This window comes from Acipenser ruthenus, chromosome 31, assembly GCF_902713425.1.
Source record: "Acipenser ruthenus chromosome 31, fAciRut3.2 maternal haplotype, whole genome shotgun sequence".
NCBI classification, from domain to species: domain Eukaryota; kingdom Metazoa; phylum Chordata; class Actinopteri; order Acipenseriformes; family Acipenseridae; genus Acipenser; species Acipenser ruthenus.
Genome location: NC_081219.1, coordinates 9,011,751 through 9,030,962, shown reverse-complemented (window position 1 = coordinate 9,030,962; position 19,212 = coordinate 9,011,751). Strand labels below are relative to the sequence as shown.

The window sequence follows — 19,212 nt, the reverse complement described above, 5'->3', positions numbered from 1 at the left end:
TCTTTTGTGCACTTTGCTTGTCTTTTCTTCTCTATAATATGGACTGCTCTTCCTGGTAAACTTGTACTTCCTGTGTCAGACTTACTCATATGCTCGGCCTTTTTAGCCAGACCATGGAAACTGACCTATATCACAGGAAGTGGTATAAACTCAGAGAAGGATGTGCAGACGTTTAGAAGTTACTGTGTAGAAATCTGCAATTCCTCAATTAAACACAAGATATGAGCAGCTCAGTGAAAATGATTGCTACATTTATTTCAAATCCCTGGTTCTTTAAATCATAATTAAAGGTATTTCATATTGTTGCTTCAGAAGAGTGAGCTTCCCCTCTTCATAGATGAGAGGGTTTCAGTCTCCATGATCTCTGTATGGGATTGTCTGCAGGGGCTTCCTTTAGTGCCTATAGAAATGTGGACAACCACCAAAACCAGAACTCCTTTGGAAAGTTTTGAAAGTTCTAACATACACATGACTTAATTGCAAACTCAAGCATAGTGTTAGCCTTGCATTTACTGAAATAAACGCGACTAAATCACTGCTATCTTTGCACATAGTAGGTATGCTCAATCAAAGAGAGAACCACAAAACATTGGCCCCAAAATGACCCCACACCACACCATAACTTCTCTATGCACAGTAGGAATGATGCAATACTGAAGTAGTTGGCAAGCATTATATGGCAATATGTGGGACTGGTCATTACTTTCCATTGTGTTCCAAACTTTTGACTATTTATTGTGCTCCGTTATCGATGTTTATTCCCTATATTTTAACCTTTTTTGTTTTTCCTTGTAGACATGGCTCCAGTGTTTTACAGTCCGGTCTCTCAGACCGTAAATGCAGGAGAGAGCGCATTCTTCGAATGTGTTTCTGGGGACAGTCGACCTTCGGCTCAGATTAGATGGGAGAAGGAAGGAAAGCCGTTGGCTAAAGGAATTCAATTTCAGGTAAGCCTATTCATATTAAAAAGTTGTCCACTGTGGCAGGGGTGCTGGAATTAAAGGTGCTGGGGATGCGGCAGCACCCCCTGTCTTTGCATGGCTTCCATATACAGATGTGGCAGTTTTATTCAATGGCTTTCAGCACCCCCACTTTAAAAACTGTTCCAGTGCCACTGCACTGTGGTGACTTTTAATAATGACAAACATGCCTGTCCTACATTTTTGCAGTATTTAATCTTTGATAACAAAAACCCAATCTTCTTTTTGTCATCGTTGATAAGGGTCAGTATGGAGGAGGCAATCACATGAAGGTCTCTGGGACGTTGCATATTCCTGTGGTATCCCAAGAAGATGAAGGCGAATACGTGTGTGTAACGCATAACCCTCTGCTTGGAACTGATGTGTACAGTGAAGCAGCCATTCTCACAGTGCGAGGTTTGAATGAGCCCTATATTCTCTGATACGCTCATGCAATTGCTAATGCCATTTGGTATTATGACAGTGAATGAAATGGGTGAAGACACGTTGTTTTGTTCCCTCAAATAACATTTCAAATTACAATATAGCCCGAAAAAGTAAAATCGGGTACAATTTATGAATGGCAGCTACTGTGTTTGTGCTGTACTTACTCAATATCTATGTACCATTATAAGGATGACACCTTTTAGGCCCATACTGTGAATGAGAAAATGAAGTGCTTCTCTTGAGCGTTGTCAATACTGTTGATACAATAGTGTCTGAATGAGACAGACCTGAATAGAGAGTGTGTGGAGAGACTATTAAATGCTTTATATATCATTACACGTAACAAAAGCAATTCATCAACACACTTGTGACAGCCTGCTTTTCACAGTGATTGAAAAACCATGACGATGGCATTTTTCTGGTATTTCGCTGTGCTTTTTTTAATCCACAGTACAAAGGGTTTATTTGCCATTTATTAGCTTGTTACACAGTGTGCCTATTGGAGGAAACACATAATTCCATAAATCTGTTTAGCACTTTTATTAGCTACAGTACATACAGGTCTCAGTGGTGCAGTTTTAAAAGCAAACATTTTAAAACAAGATATCTTGTACTACATTTGGTTAAGCTCATTTCTCAGTCAAATGCCTTGCTCTCAGAAAATCTGTTACACTTGCACTTCCTAGGTCATTTCACAGCAGCAGTGCCTTCTGGGTCAAACTCTGTTTCTGGCTGAAAGTACGTCAGTCAATAGTGAAAGAGGCCATTGAAGTGGTGGGTACAATTTCACCCCCCAGGTGAAATAACCTGGCATGATCTGAAAGCAAGGCTTGCAAACAGAATTGTTTACCGTGTAGTAGCTGATAGGCTTAATATAAAATGTGTTTCTTTCAAAACTGCACAGCAATGTTACATTTAAATCCTCTGTATCTTTGATACATTTGTTTAAGACTTGTTCAAGCTGAATAAAAGCATAAACATGATGACAAATACTAAACAGAATACTTACAACTCTGAGATTTATACCAAGATGTCACCCTGACATCCTCCAGATAGCACTGAAATGAACATTAATGTAATTTCATATGTTTCACTATTCTTTCAAAAACATTTGAGAGAATATATATATATAGCATATCAATATTCATATTCACAAAGCTTGATTGTTTTTTTTTTCTGTTTTTATGAATAAAATCAAACTGTACAAAAATGTCCATGGCAACAATAATCCCTGGACACTGCAGCTTTAACTGATTTCTGAATACTGCTGTGTTGATTTGACCTAGTTTTACCATCCAAACTGGTGATTGCTCAGAGTCCAGCTGACCTCACTATAGCAACTGGAAAGGAGGCTGTGCTGAAATGCATTGTCCACGGATTCCCCCGTCCCTCTGTGCAGTGGTTCAGAAACAACAGGCCTCTGGAGAACACAACACACCTGGCACTTGAAGAAGGAGGCCAGCTGCTTGTATTTAAGTAAGCCCTTATTATTTCAAAGTTAGGATCGTTAGCTGTGAGATCAATTTGCTTATGTTCTAGTTAAAGTAGCTTTGCATTATTATATCTGTATAGTTCTGTCCTTTTGCCTTTTCATGGTGTTCCCAGTCATTCTGAGTGCTATTTCTGGCACAGCTATGTGCTTTATTCAATCTGTGATACTCTGTGTTAACATGCTTTGACCTGAGATCACGAACAGCTCTTGAGCTGTCGATCAGTTTGTTCTGGTTTAGGATCCAGCACCACCTAGTGAACAGCTAGTGTGTATATGCTGCCATCTAGTGGTTAACAGTAAGATCGTTTTGCACTATTTATTAATCCAGAATGATTTCTGCCAATTTAGAATGGGACTCTTTATGTATCACCACAGCTATACCTCGAACTGAGCCTAACCACAGTCATAGCCCTGTAGTCACTGTAATGCACCAAATTCTGATCGCTAAAAGCTTTCAATCTATGAAAGACTAATTGCACACCTTTAATCAATCAAAAATCATGTTAATCAATTTAATGAAACTGCTTATCCTGTTCCTAAATACAAAGGAGTGGGCATGGACAACAACACTGTCAATCATTTAAAATGACGATTGCTTTTATCTTGGTATTTTAGAGATTGGTTTTCAGTAATTTTGCTGGCTTCCTAATTGCTGCTTGTTTTTCTCAGAAACGTCTCTCTGGAAGACGAAGGGCACTATTACTGTGAAGCCAGGAATGCAGAGGAAGCAGTGACGTCTCCGGCTGCGTACCTGCTCCCTGCTGGTACTGTCTTCATTTCTCTTACCTCTATCAATACTACTCCTAGTGTTCCTTATACAGCAAGGCCTGACAACAGCGAGCTGTGTCCTAATTCTCTGCCCCTTATGCTACTACTGCTATGTACTTCTTCACTTCCCTCATCAGACAACAGAACATTGTTCTTAGGTACAATAGTATATTATTATCATAAATTGGACTGTAGAATCTAATAATTAGCACTTCTATTTTTAGTGTTTATTTTTTATAGTTGCCATTGTTTATTTTAGAAGTTGTTGTGCTTTTTTGTAGCTGGACAAAATTAGGTGTTTATCTCTGCATAAGTATTGTCCTGGAGTTTTGATGTGTAAGCCATCCTGAGAATTGCTCAAATAATAAAAGAAACAGCACAGATGGTATTCACTGTGTGCACTACTATTGAAACAAAATACAGTGAACTGCACTATGAACATGATGAGTAAACGCGTTCTTTCAGTGTCTATAGGATACACACTGGTTGCTTTTGTTTGTGTGTTTTGGGTGTATGTTGGCTAGTTCCCAAACTAACATACAGTGAGAATGAGTGAGTTAAATCGTTGTTTTGCTTATTGACCTTGCTTCCCAGTGCTAATAAAAAGATAGTAAGTAATAAAGTGGGAGGGCACAGCGGTGTGTCAGTGTGATGAATCCCCTATTTAAAATATCTCCGGCTAGCTGCAGGAAAACGCACCACAGCTAGTAGTTGTGTTTGTAATACAGTTGAGTTACGCTTTTGAATAGAAGACTTTACAGTATACTTAATGTTACTGTATCATTCAGGATTTTACTTTGCTTTGGGCTTGTAGTCAGCTCAGGTCCAGATGGGTACCGGAAAAATCAGCCAAACACTACATTGGCCTAAGCACTGTCGGACGTACGTGAAATCTGACAAAATTCCCCTGGGACCTAAGTAAAATCAGAATTAAGTTCAGTTGGCCCATTGATGAATAATAATCAGTATCAAAATCATAATTTCACTAACCTTTACTATGCTGTGAGTCCCCAAAAAGACAAGCAAATTCAAAGTGAAACAACTCTATATTTGTTGTGTTGCACTGCATAACATGACCAGTAATGAAATCTGTTGTGTTGGTACACTTGGTACTGGACTAATGCTTATAACATAAGGGGCAGGGCACCCAAGCTTAAGTATAGTAAAGTAGCAGCTGTGTGTGTAGGAACAGTACATTCTGTGTGTGTCAGTGATTGACTTGTGCTGTTCTCTCCGTGCAGTGATGGACTGGAGCTTCGAGCAGCAGCCTGCCAACGTCACTGCCGTGGAGGGGGAGGCTGTCACTCTGACCTGCAGGCCTCCCTCCAGCAGGCCGCCAGCCACTGTCACCTGGTTTATGAACAGCAGGATTTTAAAGAACAAGCCACACTTTACAGTTCTAGAGAGCGGAGATCTTTTTTTTAAGAGGTATTTGTGATTTTGAATTGATACAAAACTCCTCATTTTTAAATATAGATATGAATATGAGTAAGATGTGAATAAACAGTTATTGCATGTAAGGTAGAGCAGACAGAAGGATTATTGTTTAGATGCATATGATGTCTTACATTTCTTTCCCTAATAGCACTGCAGTAGTACTGTACACTTAGAGATGGGTATTATTGTTCTGCATGGCCTGTACTATAAATCAGTGATTTGCAATGCTGGTTTAAGTCCAGGTTTTGGTTTCACCCAGTTCTTCTATCTCTGTTGATGAACATAGACTCTAGAGCAATAACTATAGCTACATGACTCTGCCTGTATGTTTATGTACAGTATAATAAATGCAAATAATGGATTTTATTTTCAAGAATCCAAGAAGTAGACAGAGGAATATACTTCTGCAGAGCAGCAAATCCTTATCTGGGCCGTTCAGTATCCTCTGGAAAATTGTATCTAAACGTGTTGGGTAAGTCTCATTTTCTGTTTATTTAAAGCTGTCAAGGTTCAATGTTTAATAAATCCACTTTTCAATGAGCTCTTAAAGAGCTTGGCAATCGCTTTTCTCCATTAAATGGACTGTATTTACATACTGTACCAAAATAGAAGCTGCATTATAGACACTTCAAGCTACAATGCCATATACTTCAAGTGCTGCATGAATCTTGTCTCTTATAAACAGCTATGAATAAGATGAACTCACTTTTAAATGATTTATTTACACATGGAGTGTTCAAATGTATCATAGTCTCCAAATATTTAATTTAACTCCAAACATCTTCCAAACATATATATTATGCATTGCAGACTTTGATAATAATTTCTCAAACTAAATATTCGAGGTACTATTGCACGGATTGGGATGTATTACTCAAAGCTTTTTGTATATGAATGGGGGACGATTAATGTGATGTGTCTATTCTGAGCAAGTTGGATAAACAGGCTCTACATATCTCACTGCCAGCCATGTATTGTTGATTCCGTGTATTAGAAACCTAAAAGCCTTTGAAGTCTTTAAGAATACAACAATTATACAATAACAGCATGCAACTGCAAGACTTTTAAGCAGTTCATTTATTGCTGTAGGAAAATATTGCTACAGTAGGTTATGCATTTCAATTATTTGATTCCTGTCATACTTTGCCTTTGCTTGTAAAATAGAGTCCTACATGTCAATTCCAATACCTCCCTAAAAAGTATTTACTAGGAATTGATAAGGCGGAAATGTGAAACGTTACAGTCTAATAATAAAAGCAAATTCGGACGATTTGTTGCAAAGGCTTTCCAGATATGGAAAACGGTCCAGTTTCACGTCTGCTTCTCACTGATAATGCTGCCATCAGTTGAGGAAGTGTCTTTTGCCGGCAGATTACAAACTCCTGGTGACTTGTATAGACATGAATTGAGTGAAGAAAGCTCCCTATTAAAAACAAACTGGTAAAACTAGACGACTGCTTAAAAAAAAGCAAAAGGATTGAATTTGTGAGATCCCATGCAATACATGAGGGAGATATCTCCCATGTCATGACAGCCAGCACATTGAATACAGGGTATTTAAAGCTTGATCATTAGCAGCCTGCCTTAGACATACACAGTAAGGGAGGCTGGGGCACTCAATCAGGGTGATAAGGCTGTTATATCCATCTCTTATATATTTGCTTCGCAAATGAATCAGTCATACAGTCTTTACACATAGTGCATGATACCTATTGCAGGTGTTCAGCCTTTGCATCTAATATATAATGCAGTGCATCTTAACTTTTTATTTAAACATCGTATTAAAAAGAAACTTCAGTATGTGACCACATATACGTACAGAATAAATACATATCGTCAGAACTGATCAATAAATGTATTACTGCTCAGTACTGCTATATGGATTGACGTTTTATTTCAAGTCAAGGTATAATAAGATGTTTTATGGTGTAGCAATTCCCATGCTACATAATGTGGGTGTAAGTCTCACCCACCTGTCCCTTTAATTAGGGTCAGTAGCCTGGCCAGGTCAAAACTTCATTTCCCATAGTTCCTTGCAACCACCCTCTGTTCATCCTCTCTCCCCATTGGCTCATTCAGATTTCCACCCCTCCAATCTCAGAGCTCCTTAGTAGCCAGCAGTTGTATTAAAGATGGCTAATCAGGCCTGAGAGAGACTCCCTTTCTCAGAGGAATCCATTCAACTACAGCATTTTCTCTACTTAAATTTCAGTGAATCCATTACCATCCTTAGATAATTCCAGTGCATCCGTTCATTTTCTTTTGTCACTGCGCTTTGTCTAAACTGCTCTTTTTGTTTTCACTGTTACTTGTTTAAGTTTAGCTGTTTTTCTAGGTCTGTTTAGTGTTTGTTGTTTTATGTGTGACAGCCTCCATTTTTTCCTGATCCTCCTGATTTTTTCCAAACAACTGTTCACCATTCAACTCAACACTACTGGACAGTCTCAACAATTTCAACGTACTCAATGTTTTCAACTTTCTACAATCACCATCATTTCGGGACACTTTGCTGGACTACCTTATTTGTGGGTGAGATCATTTCTTTTTTGTTTGGATTGTTTCTACTTTAATTTGATACTTTGTTTCCTGTATTTTTTTGTTATTTTGTTACTTTGTATGGATTTCAATTACCCTGCTATTACTGGACTTGTTGGGCCTACCTGTCATTCTCCCACCATCTTTTGTCTATCTGTGTGTGTTGTGTTTGTGAGTGTGGGTTTATTGGAGACCCTCCGGACACTACATTAATTTCTGTTGGGTGATACTGTTTAGCCTTCTGTTTGTCCCTACATACTTATCTGTACCATCTTATTTCTTACCTGTTACCTGCAATTATTTGAATTCCTTTCTTATTATTCATTTCATTCATTTGTTCATTTTTTCATTTGTTGACATTATTGTTCACAATAATAAACCGATTGTTCTTGAAATTGACACCTCTGACGTCCCTGCTTTTGCTGTCTGTCACTCTTGCTGACTTATTTAGCTATAGGAATAGGGCCAGTAGTATCTCCTTAGGGAGGACAGTGCAACTGCTTCTCAGTTGTGCAGAGTGATCGTTACAGAATTGGTGGCCCGTACGGGGACCCTTTGTGTCATTAAATTCAAATCTAAATTCATCAGTTTAAATTGTTGGGAACTTAATGTCAGAAATGGAAAATCAGACCTTGACTTCGCTAAACTTCTCTGAGATTGGAGATAGACCCCATGTGACTATCAGAGAGCCTATCACAGAGAGAACCACCCGCATTAGTGACCTGTACATTACACAGGAAGGGGCAGATCTTTCTGGAGGCGATGATGATGAAGGGAACCTTACTGACAGTGTTGTGATAGGGCAATTGACTGAGTACTGTTCCCATCTCACTGACCGTGTTGAGCAACTGGAAACACAGCTGTCTGAGTTACAGGAGAGCAGCATTAATCGTGAACAGGTCCTGCGAGGTTACATCGAAGGACGCTTCACAGATATGGAGAATCGAAGGCAAGAGGCCCTTGACGAAATGGATAAGGAAGTGGTGAAGTGCCTGAAACGCCGCGATGTGCTGTGGGGAGAAGAGATTAAGAAACTCTTCAAAAAGACCAGCACCCCTCGTCTACCACTTTCTTTGCCGTCTCTCTCCTCTAGAAAGCAGTCTGCACCACAACAATTCTCCTTTGACGGTGGGTCTGCTGATTACCATGGCTCCAGAACTGAAGGAAGTCTTTCCCAAGCAAAGCTGCCCATTAAAATCAACTTCCCAGAGTTTGGCAGGGAGGCCAGCAGCGATGCCATTGACTTCCTGGACAAATGTGATGAATTCCTAGCGCTACGACCCATGACACCAAATCAGATCCTGGCAACCATGTCCAGTGTGCTGAAAGGCTCAGCAAAGAGCTGGTGGGTTGCAGAGCGCAAGGGAATCCACTCCTGGGAACAGTTCAAGACTGTCTTCCGTCAAGCCTTTCTGCCGTCTGACTTCCAGACCGAAGTGGAAGACCGACTTCGCTCCAGATTCCAACTTCCTGACGAGCGAATCCTTGACTTCGCCTATGACTACCGTGCCCTATGTCTGCGCTGGAAGCCAGACTTGGAGGAGACTGAGTTGGTTTGTCGCATTCTAAACAGCTGTAATCCCAAACTGGCAAGCTGTTTTAGGGGAACAGTGAAGACAGTGGCAGAACTGGTGCGCATCGGGACCCAGGTGGAGAGAGACAACGCTGCTCAGCGGGAATACTGGGTCAAGGCAAAATCCAGCAAAGCTGTTCAGGACAATAGGAGCCATAAAGGAGCTATGAAGAAACCGGCAGAGGTCAGCATGGTTAGAAGCCAGGAGAAGAAAAATGTAGTTCCTGCTGCAAGCCTGACTCTGCTGATCGTGGATGTGGGCGTTCGAGGGCTCCAAGGGCCTGCAGTCCTGGACACTGGGAGCACCTTCACTCTGATGAGAGAGAGTCTCTGGAGGAAGATAGCTCATCCAGGGGAAGAGCTGGAGTCTGCACAGGATCAGTATTTCATACTGGCAGATGGACAGTCACACCAGGCCAAAGGTCAAGTTCGCCTCACTTACCTTCTCCACGGAGAGATCTGGTTTCTAGGCACATATGTCCTACAGGATCATCACCTGACGTTTCCCCTTGTTCTAGGCTTGGATTTCTTGGAGAAAACTCATACCCAGATTGACATTGTCAATAGGCAGTATGGTGTCAAACATCAGAAGGATTTCTCCTACCATCCTTTTTTGCCACGGTATGAGGGGGAAGCTTCCTGGGACAGGTCCTTATCGAGTGTCAGCCTCTACTTCCATACATCTTGCCAGCCACCTACCACCTCTGATCCAAAACCATGCCAACCGGCGAAGGTGACCATGACCATCACCTCAGCGGAACCATCTCCTGTCGAGCAACAACTCCAGAACCTCCAGCAAAAGTGGTCTTCAGTCTGCACTGATAAGTTGGGAATGACAACAGTCACCCGTCACTCCATCTCCACTGAGGACGAAGTCCCTGTTCGGGGTCGACTGTATAGAGCTTCTCCACTGAAGAAGGCTTTAATCAAGGAACACGTCCAAGACATGCTTCTGGACGGAGTTATAGAGCCATCTAACTCCCCATGGTCCTCTCCAGTGGTGCTCACAGAGAAGAAAGATGGTGGTTACAGGTTCTGTGTGGACTACAGAAAGCTGAATGCAAAGACTGTCTTTGATGCATATCCCATGCCCCTCATTCATGACATCCTGGAGTCCCTGAGTGGTGCTGCGGTATTCAGTTCCCTTGATCTACGCTCGGGTTACTGGCAAGTGGCGATGGACTCAGCAAGTAGAGCGAAGACTGCGTTTACTACACCCTTTGGATTTTATCAATTTAATGTAATGCCATTTGGGTTAAAAAATGCTGCAGCCACTTTTCAACGGCTGATGGAGAGAGTGTTAGGAGACCTCCGAGGGAAGATCTGTTTTGTCTACATAGATGATATCATTGTCTATTCACCAAACTCAGCGCAGCATCTTCAAGACCTCGAAGCTGTCTTCCACAAACTTCATCTGGCCCGTCTTACACTCAATCTCAAAAAATGCCACTTCTTTAAACACACTCTCCATTTCCTTGGTCATGTGGTTTCAGGTGAGGGTGTAGCTGCTGATCCCCACAAGCTCCAAGCCATCCAGGAATATCCCATTCCTACCAACTTGAAGGAGGTTCAACGGTTCCTAGGTTTGGCAGGGTGGTACCACAAGTACATCCCCAGGTTTGCGGATATTGCTGCCCCACTTAACAACTTGAAAAAGAAAGATGTCCCCTGGAAATGGACAAGAGAGTGCCAGAAGAGTTTCAAACTCCTCCAAGAAGCTTTGATCAGTCCTCCAGTCCTCGCTCACCCGGACATCAACAAGACGTTCCGAGTCTTTACTGATGCCAGCGATGTAGGACTTGGAGCGGTTCTGACTCAGCTAGAAGGAGATGATGAGAAGGTAATAGCCTACGCCTCCAAATTACTGAACTCTGCCGAAAAAAACTACTCCACATCTGAAAAGGAGTGTCTCGCTGTCGTGTGGGCAGTAGAAAAATGGCGGCATTATCTGGAGGGGATGGAGTTTGAGGTTGTCACTGACCACGCTGCACTCTCCTGGGCATTCAATAACCCAAAAACCTCTTCCAGACTGACCCGCTGGACTCTTCGCCTACAACAATTCACTTTTACCGTTATTTACAGGAAAGGTAGTCTGAATCTTGTACCTGATGCACTCTCCAGAGCTCCACTTGTACCACCTTCAACTCCTTCTGCATCAGTGTGTGTTAGCAATGCCCCTGCGAGTAGCATGGATCTTCCCACCACCATGGACCAGATTGCGGCCGCTCAGTCCAAAGACCCAGCTATCTCTGACATCATCAATGACATTGCTTCCAATACTGCCAATGATAACCGCATCTCCTTCATCCAACAGCAGGGACTTGTGTATCGCCGGGTGCCCATTCCTAAACAGGGATTCCGATACCAGCTGGTAATTCCGGAACAGCTGACGGATTCCTTCCTCCACCACTACCATGACAACCCTTTGGGAGGTCACCTGGGCAGGATGAAGACCCTGTTGCGCATGTTGGAGGTTGCATGGTGGCCCTCCATCCGTAAAGATACATGGCACCACATAAAGGAGTGTCAAACCTGCCAGAAGTACAAACCGTCCAACACCAAACCTGCAGGTCAACTCCAGTCCACTACTGTGAAGGAGCCCGGAGAGATGCTGGGTCTGGACCTAATGGGACCTTTCCCCAGAAGTAAAAAAGGTAACACTTACATCCTGATCATTGTTGATTACTTCACAAAGTGGGTTGAGCTGTTTCCATTGCGGGACAGTAAGACCACCAAGATTGTGAACATTTTGACGCAGGAAATATTCACTCGATGGGGAACACCGCAACACATTCTTTCAGACCGTGGACCTCAGTTCACGAGCCAGCTACTCGCAGAGGTGTGCAAGACCTGGGGAGTAGTACAAAAACTCACCACCAGCTACCACCCACAGACCAACCTGACAGAACGCGTGAACCGCACCTTAAAGACCATGGTTGCATCTTTCGTCGGGAAAAACCATCAGCTGTGGGATCAGTGGCTACCCGAGTTTCGTTTCGCCCTCAACACCGCCAAACATGAAACCACTGGCTTCTCTCCTGCAGTACTAGCGCTCGGAAGGACCATCAGAGGCCCATTGGACCGATTAATCGCTGTTGCTCCTGCTCCATCCACCGATCCCTACCAACTGCTAGATCGCCAGCAGCAGATTGCCGAAGAGGTGAGGGATCACGTTGCCAAAGCTCAGAAACGGCAAGCTCGGAATTACAATGCCCGGAGAGCACACTGTCAGTATGAAGAAGGTGAGTTAGTGAGTTAGTCTGGATAAGATCTCACCCCTTATCTGATGCCTCCGGAAAGTTTTCCGCAAAACTTGCCCCTAAATGGTTTGGGCCAGCTCTTGTAACCAAGAGACTTGGACCCAACAACTACAAAGTCAAGTGGGGGGAGCCAGATTATGTCAAAGAGGATACCGTCAATATTGTTAATTTAAAACGCTACTATGGCGTTCGTCCCTTGCACCTCCAGTGTGGGGGGGGGGAATATGTAGCAATTCCCATGCTACATAATGTGGGTGTAAGTCTCACCCACCTGTCCCTTTAATTAGGGTCAGTAGCCTGGCCAGGTCAAAACTTCATTTCCCATAGTTCCTTGCAACCACCCTCTGTTCATCCTCTCTCCCCATTGGCTCATTCAGATTTCCACCCCTCCAATCTCAGAGCTCCTTAGTAGCCAGCAGTTGTATTAAAGATGGCTAATCAGGCCTGAGAGAGACTCCCTTTCTCAGAGGAATCCATTCAACTACAGCATTTTCTCTACTTAAATTTCAGTGAATCCATTACCATCCTTAGATAATTCCAGTGCATCCGTTCATTTTCTTTTGTCACTGCGCTTTGTCTAAACTGCTCTTTTTGTTTTCACTGTTACTTGTTTAAGTTTAGCTGTTTTTCTAGGTCTGTTTAGTGTTTGTTGTTTTATGTGTGACAGCCTCCATTTTTTCCTGATCCTCCTGATTTTTTCCAAACAACTGTTCACCATTCAACTCAACACTACTGGACAGTCTCAACAATTTCAACGTACTCAATGTTTTCAACTTTCTACAATCACCATCATTTCGGGACACTTTGCTGGACTACCTTATTTGTGGGTGAGATCATTTCTTTTTTGTTTGGATTGTTTCTACTTTAATTTGATACTTTGTTTCCTGTATTTTTTTGTTATTTTGTTACTTTGTATGGATTTCAATTACCCTGCTATTACTGGACTTGTTGGGCCTACCTGTCATTCTCCCACCATCTTTTGTCTATCTGTGTGTGTTGTGTTTGTGAGTGTGGGTTTATTGGAGACCCTCCGGACACTACATTAATTTCTGTTGGGTGATACTGTTTAGCCTTCTGTTTGTCCCTACATACTTATCTGTACCATCTTATTTCTTACCTGTTACCTGCAATTATTTGAATTCCTTTCTTATTATTCATTTCATTCATTTGTTCATTTTTTCATTTGTTGACATTATTGTTCACAATAATAAACCGATTGTTCTTGAAATTGACACCTCTGACGTCCCTGCTTTTGCTGTCTGTCACTCTTGCTGACTTATTTAGCTATAGGAATAGGGCCAGTAGTATCTCCTTAGGGAGGACAGTGCAACTGCTTCTCAGTTGTGCAGAGTGATCGTTACAATGGTATGAAATATTGAATCTATAACATTTTATTTTGTTTGTGCTTCAGTCCCTCCTGAAGTTACAGTGTCACCACAGCTGAACACAGTGCTGCTGGGATCGGGCGCCTCATTCCAGTGTCACACCTTGGGACAGCCATCTCCCTCCATTCACTGGTACAGACGAGGGCAAGCTGTCGTGGCAGGAGGAAGGATTACATTAGGGTAAGATGGGTCTGTTTCTAATATTGCTTTGAATCCTGGTTCTGACTGCTCTCTCTGAGTCAAACTGCAGTTTTGTAAATGTCCAGCAGGTGGCTGTGCAGTACACCATTAATATTAGCTGTATTGCGCAGCACACAGTACATTGCTCAAGCAGCAGCTATCAGAGACTGCAGTGTCACTCATAAGCCCATTAGATAGGCCAATGAAAAGAGCATTGAATAATCATCCAAAGCAGGAACCATCATCTCAGCATCAGCCAAGGTGAAACACGATCTAAGTTTTGTTATATTTCTGACATGAAGTATATTTGTAATAGTGTCTACAGGGTTGACAAGTCTGTATTTTGTTTCTCAGGTTTAAAAACAAGACTTTGTACATTTCCTCAGTACTTGCCTATGATGAGGGAGCGTACACCTGTGAGGCAAAGAATCTAGCAGGGCAATCCCGAGAGACAGCTGTCCTGCAAGTGACAGGTAAAAGACATGCTTACTGTCGTTTTCTCTTATTTACAAACATTATTAAAGGTTTGGGGGAAAATAAATAGTTTTTGTGACCAAAAATGACATCTACCTATGAGCTTTCTTCATTTATATCACCCTGTAAGGAAACTAAATGATTTATTCATGTATTTCTCTGTGTGTGAAGGAGCGACACAACAAGGATTGAAGCAGAATTTAACAAGTTCCATTTATTCATCCCAAGAATCACACTTTACAGCACTATCGTTATCATTCGACACTAGGCCACTAGTTATTAACAGAAATTAAGCAATGATATCAGTTACCAATTTCTGGGCGAAGCATCGGACACAGCGCTGGTGTGTGTTCATGGAGGATCTTGATGACATTTTGACCAGTCAGATCCTGCTTGCATCAGGTCAGGTGAGGTCAGTTTTGTGAACACAGTTTTAGCTGACTTCTTTCAATGTGTTTTTGAATTGTGCAGGAGTTCATAGTGGTGCCTTATAACCATGGTAACAGCATAGCAAAGTGTACTAGCACATGAAAGCACGATTCACTTTGATAAACCATGGGAAATGTATAACACCAAAAACGCTTAGAAACCTTGTAAATTAGGGTATAATTAGGCATTTTCTTATGTTTGAATGGTACAATTAAAAAGCTGAATTATTTCATATGACTGATGTGAATAAATAGATACTTGATAGAACAGTAAATGCAGTCTGTCCATGAAAAAACATGTACATATTATGCCAGTCCTGCCCATTGAAGTGGGCTGTCTTATTGCAAAGTACTTTATTTCCCTGGAAGCTCTTGTGTGTTCCAGCTCGTAGATTTCCTGGGAGCTATTGAAAGCATTGTTTATAAACTGGAGTGATTCCATGACAACCACATCAAAGAAACAATACCTTATTTATAGCTTATATATGGGAGACACTTCTCATATGTGTATATGCATGCAGTACTTACATAGAGCCATGTTACCATGCTAATGAAGGCTGTGTCTTTAATCATGTTCTTGAGAACCGCTCATTAGATTAATGAAACTTGGTATAGTCATTTCTATGTCCTCAAAATAATAGTATAAAGGTGCTTACAATAATCAATGCATTGAAAGCACTTGGTTCTTCACAAAAGTCTTCAAATACAACTGAAAGCATGCATGTGCATATTAGTATAGTAATGTATAACATATGCACTGAGAATACTTTATTGGTAATAAAGTTTAAAACATGAAAAACATGAAGCAAAAAACAAGTAGACTGCTTCCAAAAGTTTTCATACAACTAAACCATGCATAATGTATAATAGGGGTAGAATGACTTCTAAGTGAAACAGTTGTGGTAAAAAATAGTTGAATACTGTAGGTTCAGTAGTCTCCATATATTAATAAATCATGTATTTGATCATGTCTGGTGCTCTGTTTGTGAACGTACTGTTGCTGTTTGTGCACTATAGTTTAAAACGGCTTTCTAAAAACTATTTATTTTCTAAAATGTCATTTATATGTTAATAGATTGTAACCAGCTGCATTTCCATCCATCTGAAACCGCACGCTTCACAATTACTTCACTGTCGCGTGACATGCGATTAGTCGACTACCAGTTTCTGAGGTCATCTGTCACTTTACTATTCGACCAGCTGACTGTTCAGTGCTACCCCTAGTGTATAATATATACCTGAGGCTGCAAATAGAGAAGGGCAAATAATCAATCAATGAGTGTTTAATTGAGGCTTGTAAAATAAAAGCCATGCCGATTCAATAATTGATTCATTGTTGCAGCTCTACTGGTTTTGTATTCCTGTTTTACTGTCATACCCGTTTGAATTGGCAGTTGTTTTATTCTTTTTATCTTTCACTGTTGCTCCAGTTCCTCCAGTTATTGTGTCCTTCACGAATGAAATGGTGTCTTCAGAGGGATCGTCTGTGGTTTTGCCCTGTGGGGCAGTGGGGGACTCGCCTATCACCTATTCCTGGTTCTGGAATGGAAACTCAATCCAGATTGCAGAGCCGCAGCTGCATAAAGACGGTGAGTAGAAGTGATACAGAGCAAATAGCTTCAAATGACCACAGACCTATGTAATCTAGGCTACATCTGCACGTGTAATACCGTCAATACAAAACAGAAATTAGATCGCCAATGGCTGTACACTAGGTGGCGCTAGTGTTAAAAAATATTTAAAATATATATATGTTTTTTATTGGAACCAGCACACCATTTTAAAGCATTAAGTATTCAACTAGTGTACTAAGGAAGAAATATTTTTCTTTAAAATAGTGTATAATCTTTTTAATAAATACTGGCTGTGTTGCGTTTTGATGGTAATAAGTGGGGGCACATTCACATGAGAGATGTTGAAGTGTTATTGAATCCCCTGCAGTCTTTACAAGACAGACATTACTTTACTGTATCTTTGCTGTAGCCTGTGTTCTCCGTATCTCAGCGATTTATTTTTAAACATAATCCTTATTGTTTTGATATTTTAATTCACACAATGGGCAAATCAACAGAGGAGTTTTACTCAGGAACGTTCGACAGGAGAAATAAAAATAAAAACTTCTTCTGCACAAAAGAAGAGCAACTGATTGAAATGTATGGCATATTGTGGGAACAGAAAACCAGCATTGTTGCAGGAGGATACATTATGATGCTTAGCATAGAAATTCTCTCTCTCCCGCTGAACGTTCCCAAGTAAAAGATAAATAATATATATTGTTGATTTTAGACCCATGATGTGTGAATAAAAATATCAAAACAATCAGGTTCATGTTTAAAAATACAACGCTGCGATACGGAAGGGTTGAGCAGTGCCTCCTTTAAACACTGCAGGGTGCTCAGTAACACTTTTAAACAGGTTTGACTCCACTTAGAAAGCTGTGGTGTTGAGCTGTGTGGATATAAAGTGCTGGCAATGTATCTGAATATTTGAATTTGTAGATGAAGGAGCTCTTCACATAAGCAATATAAGCCGTCATGATGAAGGCAGCTATGTCTGCACTGCTGAAAATGCAGCTGGAAGGGATGAGAGGGCTGGAACAATGACAGTATCGGGTAAGTGACTAGCAGCTGCAGTAACCTAAAGGGGATTCTAGGTGGCAGTATCGCATGTTAGAAAGCAGTATTTCAAAGCCTCGTAGTGATATATTCAGACTTCTAACTGAGCAGGTGTCAGTTTGATATCAAAGTGATATACAGTATCTTCATCTAGATCGTGCCAACAAAAGAAGAGCAACTGATGCCCAACCACATAGTGAGAATGCGTCTGATAACCTTTGACCTCATGTAGGGACTGACCTAAAAACAACATCATTGTAAAGCTTGTTTAAGGGCTTTCCAAAATAAATAAAGGATTTAAGCCATTGATTGGAGTGATTAAGTAACACCATTGGGTTACTTGAGCTGGAAGGGCCTTAACTATCTCTTGTATAAGCATTGCATTCTCATGAACCAGCTTGACCAGTTCAAAAGCATTGCTGTTATTCCAACAGGATTATTTTCTATAGTTTTTATTTTGTGGCTATATGACTTGCTGGTATTGACAACAAATATAGCAGATTTATTGGATCTGTTGCTAATTGAGCGCATTGGTAAAACACAAGCTAACTTTTATGAATACGGCACAGATGAAGACTACATGTTGTTTGTTGGTTTGATGTATAAATATAAATCCATTCTCATTTAAAGGTCACGACCGAGGATTTGATGAAGCAGAAAAGGCTGAAGAAATCGGCTCAGGGGTAAGTTAAATCACACCAGTGGTATTTTATGGCTGGTTTGTAACAATCCTAAGGGAGAGCTTCATTGTATCTGTTCTGTGTAGCTGTCAATGACCTTACCATCAAAGCAACAGGAATGGTGGAGGATTAGCTGCAGATCACTGAAACAGTCAGTTACATTGTCACAACCGCCATGGTGGATAATAGGGGGTCATCTTTACCATCATTCAAAGGTTTTAGTTCCTAGGCTTTTCAGGGTACATACCTGGCTGGTTGTTGTATAAAGGCCCCATGAAATTCTTGACAATAACGTTTAAAATTCCTTAAAGATATCTTAGTCTCAACAGCTCTGCGTCTAATTCCTGCTTGAGTTATTTAGATGCTTTTTACTGACCCACTTAACGTTACAACAAATCATACAACAAAAATACAGTGTAATGCAATTCATACACCACATGATACTGTAGGTGCATCAACAATAGTATTTTTAATTCAAAAGCGTGATTTCATTTTGTGAAGGAGTTAAACTTTTACAGTATTACAAAGAGTTGCTCAGCCGTGTGGTGTTCAGGGGAGTCAGGAGAGTGCAGGTTCGAGTCCTGGCTGTGCAATGTCGCAGGTCTTTGCTGGGGATTCCGGAAGGGGTGTCACATTGGCTCTGGTGCTCCCATTGGCTAGGGAGGCCAGGATCCTGGTGAGCTCAAGCAGACACCTGCAGGTCTGGCCTTGGTCCTCCAGAGGCCGGTAGCTGGCTGACATCCTCTCTTGAGTTCCTGGGTATAAAAGAGGAAGCTGACTCAGTCGTAGGATCGGAGGACGCCCACTGAACCTTCAGTTCCCCTGAACTATATGGGAAATTGCTGCGGTGATTTAATTGGACAATCTAAACTGGTGACAAAATTGGAGGTAAAGTAATTGGGAACTCTAAATAATAAACACAAAATTGTGTTATTTTCTAAAAGTTCTAAAAACTATTTTTAAAGAAATAGTGTAAATG

The 19,212-nt window shown here is 41.2% G+C and overlaps 1 protein-coding gene across 2 annotated transcripts in view; it reads left to right on the top strand.

The window, feature by feature from the left end:
* Positions 1 to 19,212, top strand: part of LOC117396996 (hemicentin-1-like) — a 47,465-nt gene that overhangs the window by 12,945 nt on the left and 15,308 nt on the right. For both annotated transcript variants that reach the window (XM_034909247.2, XM_059005537.1), the window contains 11 exons: positions 796 to 947; positions 1,223 to 1,376; positions 2,693 to 2,882; positions 3,568 to 3,662; positions 4,908 to 5,094; positions 5,478 to 5,575; positions 13,883 to 14,036; positions 14,391 to 14,509; positions 16,369 to 16,527; positions 17,437 to 17,550; positions 18,184 to 18,236. In XM_034909247.2, the coding sequence (XP_034765138.2) occupies positions 796 to 947; positions 1,223 to 1,376; positions 2,693 to 2,882; positions 3,568 to 3,662; positions 4,908 to 5,094; positions 5,478 to 5,575; positions 13,883 to 14,036; positions 14,391 to 14,509; positions 16,369 to 16,527; positions 17,437 to 17,550; positions 18,184 to 18,236 (1,475 nt within the window). The remainder of the gene's footprint in view (positions 1 to 795; positions 948 to 1,222; positions 1,377 to 2,692; positions 2,883 to 3,567; positions 3,663 to 4,907; positions 5,095 to 5,477; positions 5,576 to 13,882; positions 14,037 to 14,390; positions 14,510 to 16,368; positions 16,528 to 17,436; positions 17,551 to 18,183; positions 18,237 to 19,212) is intronic.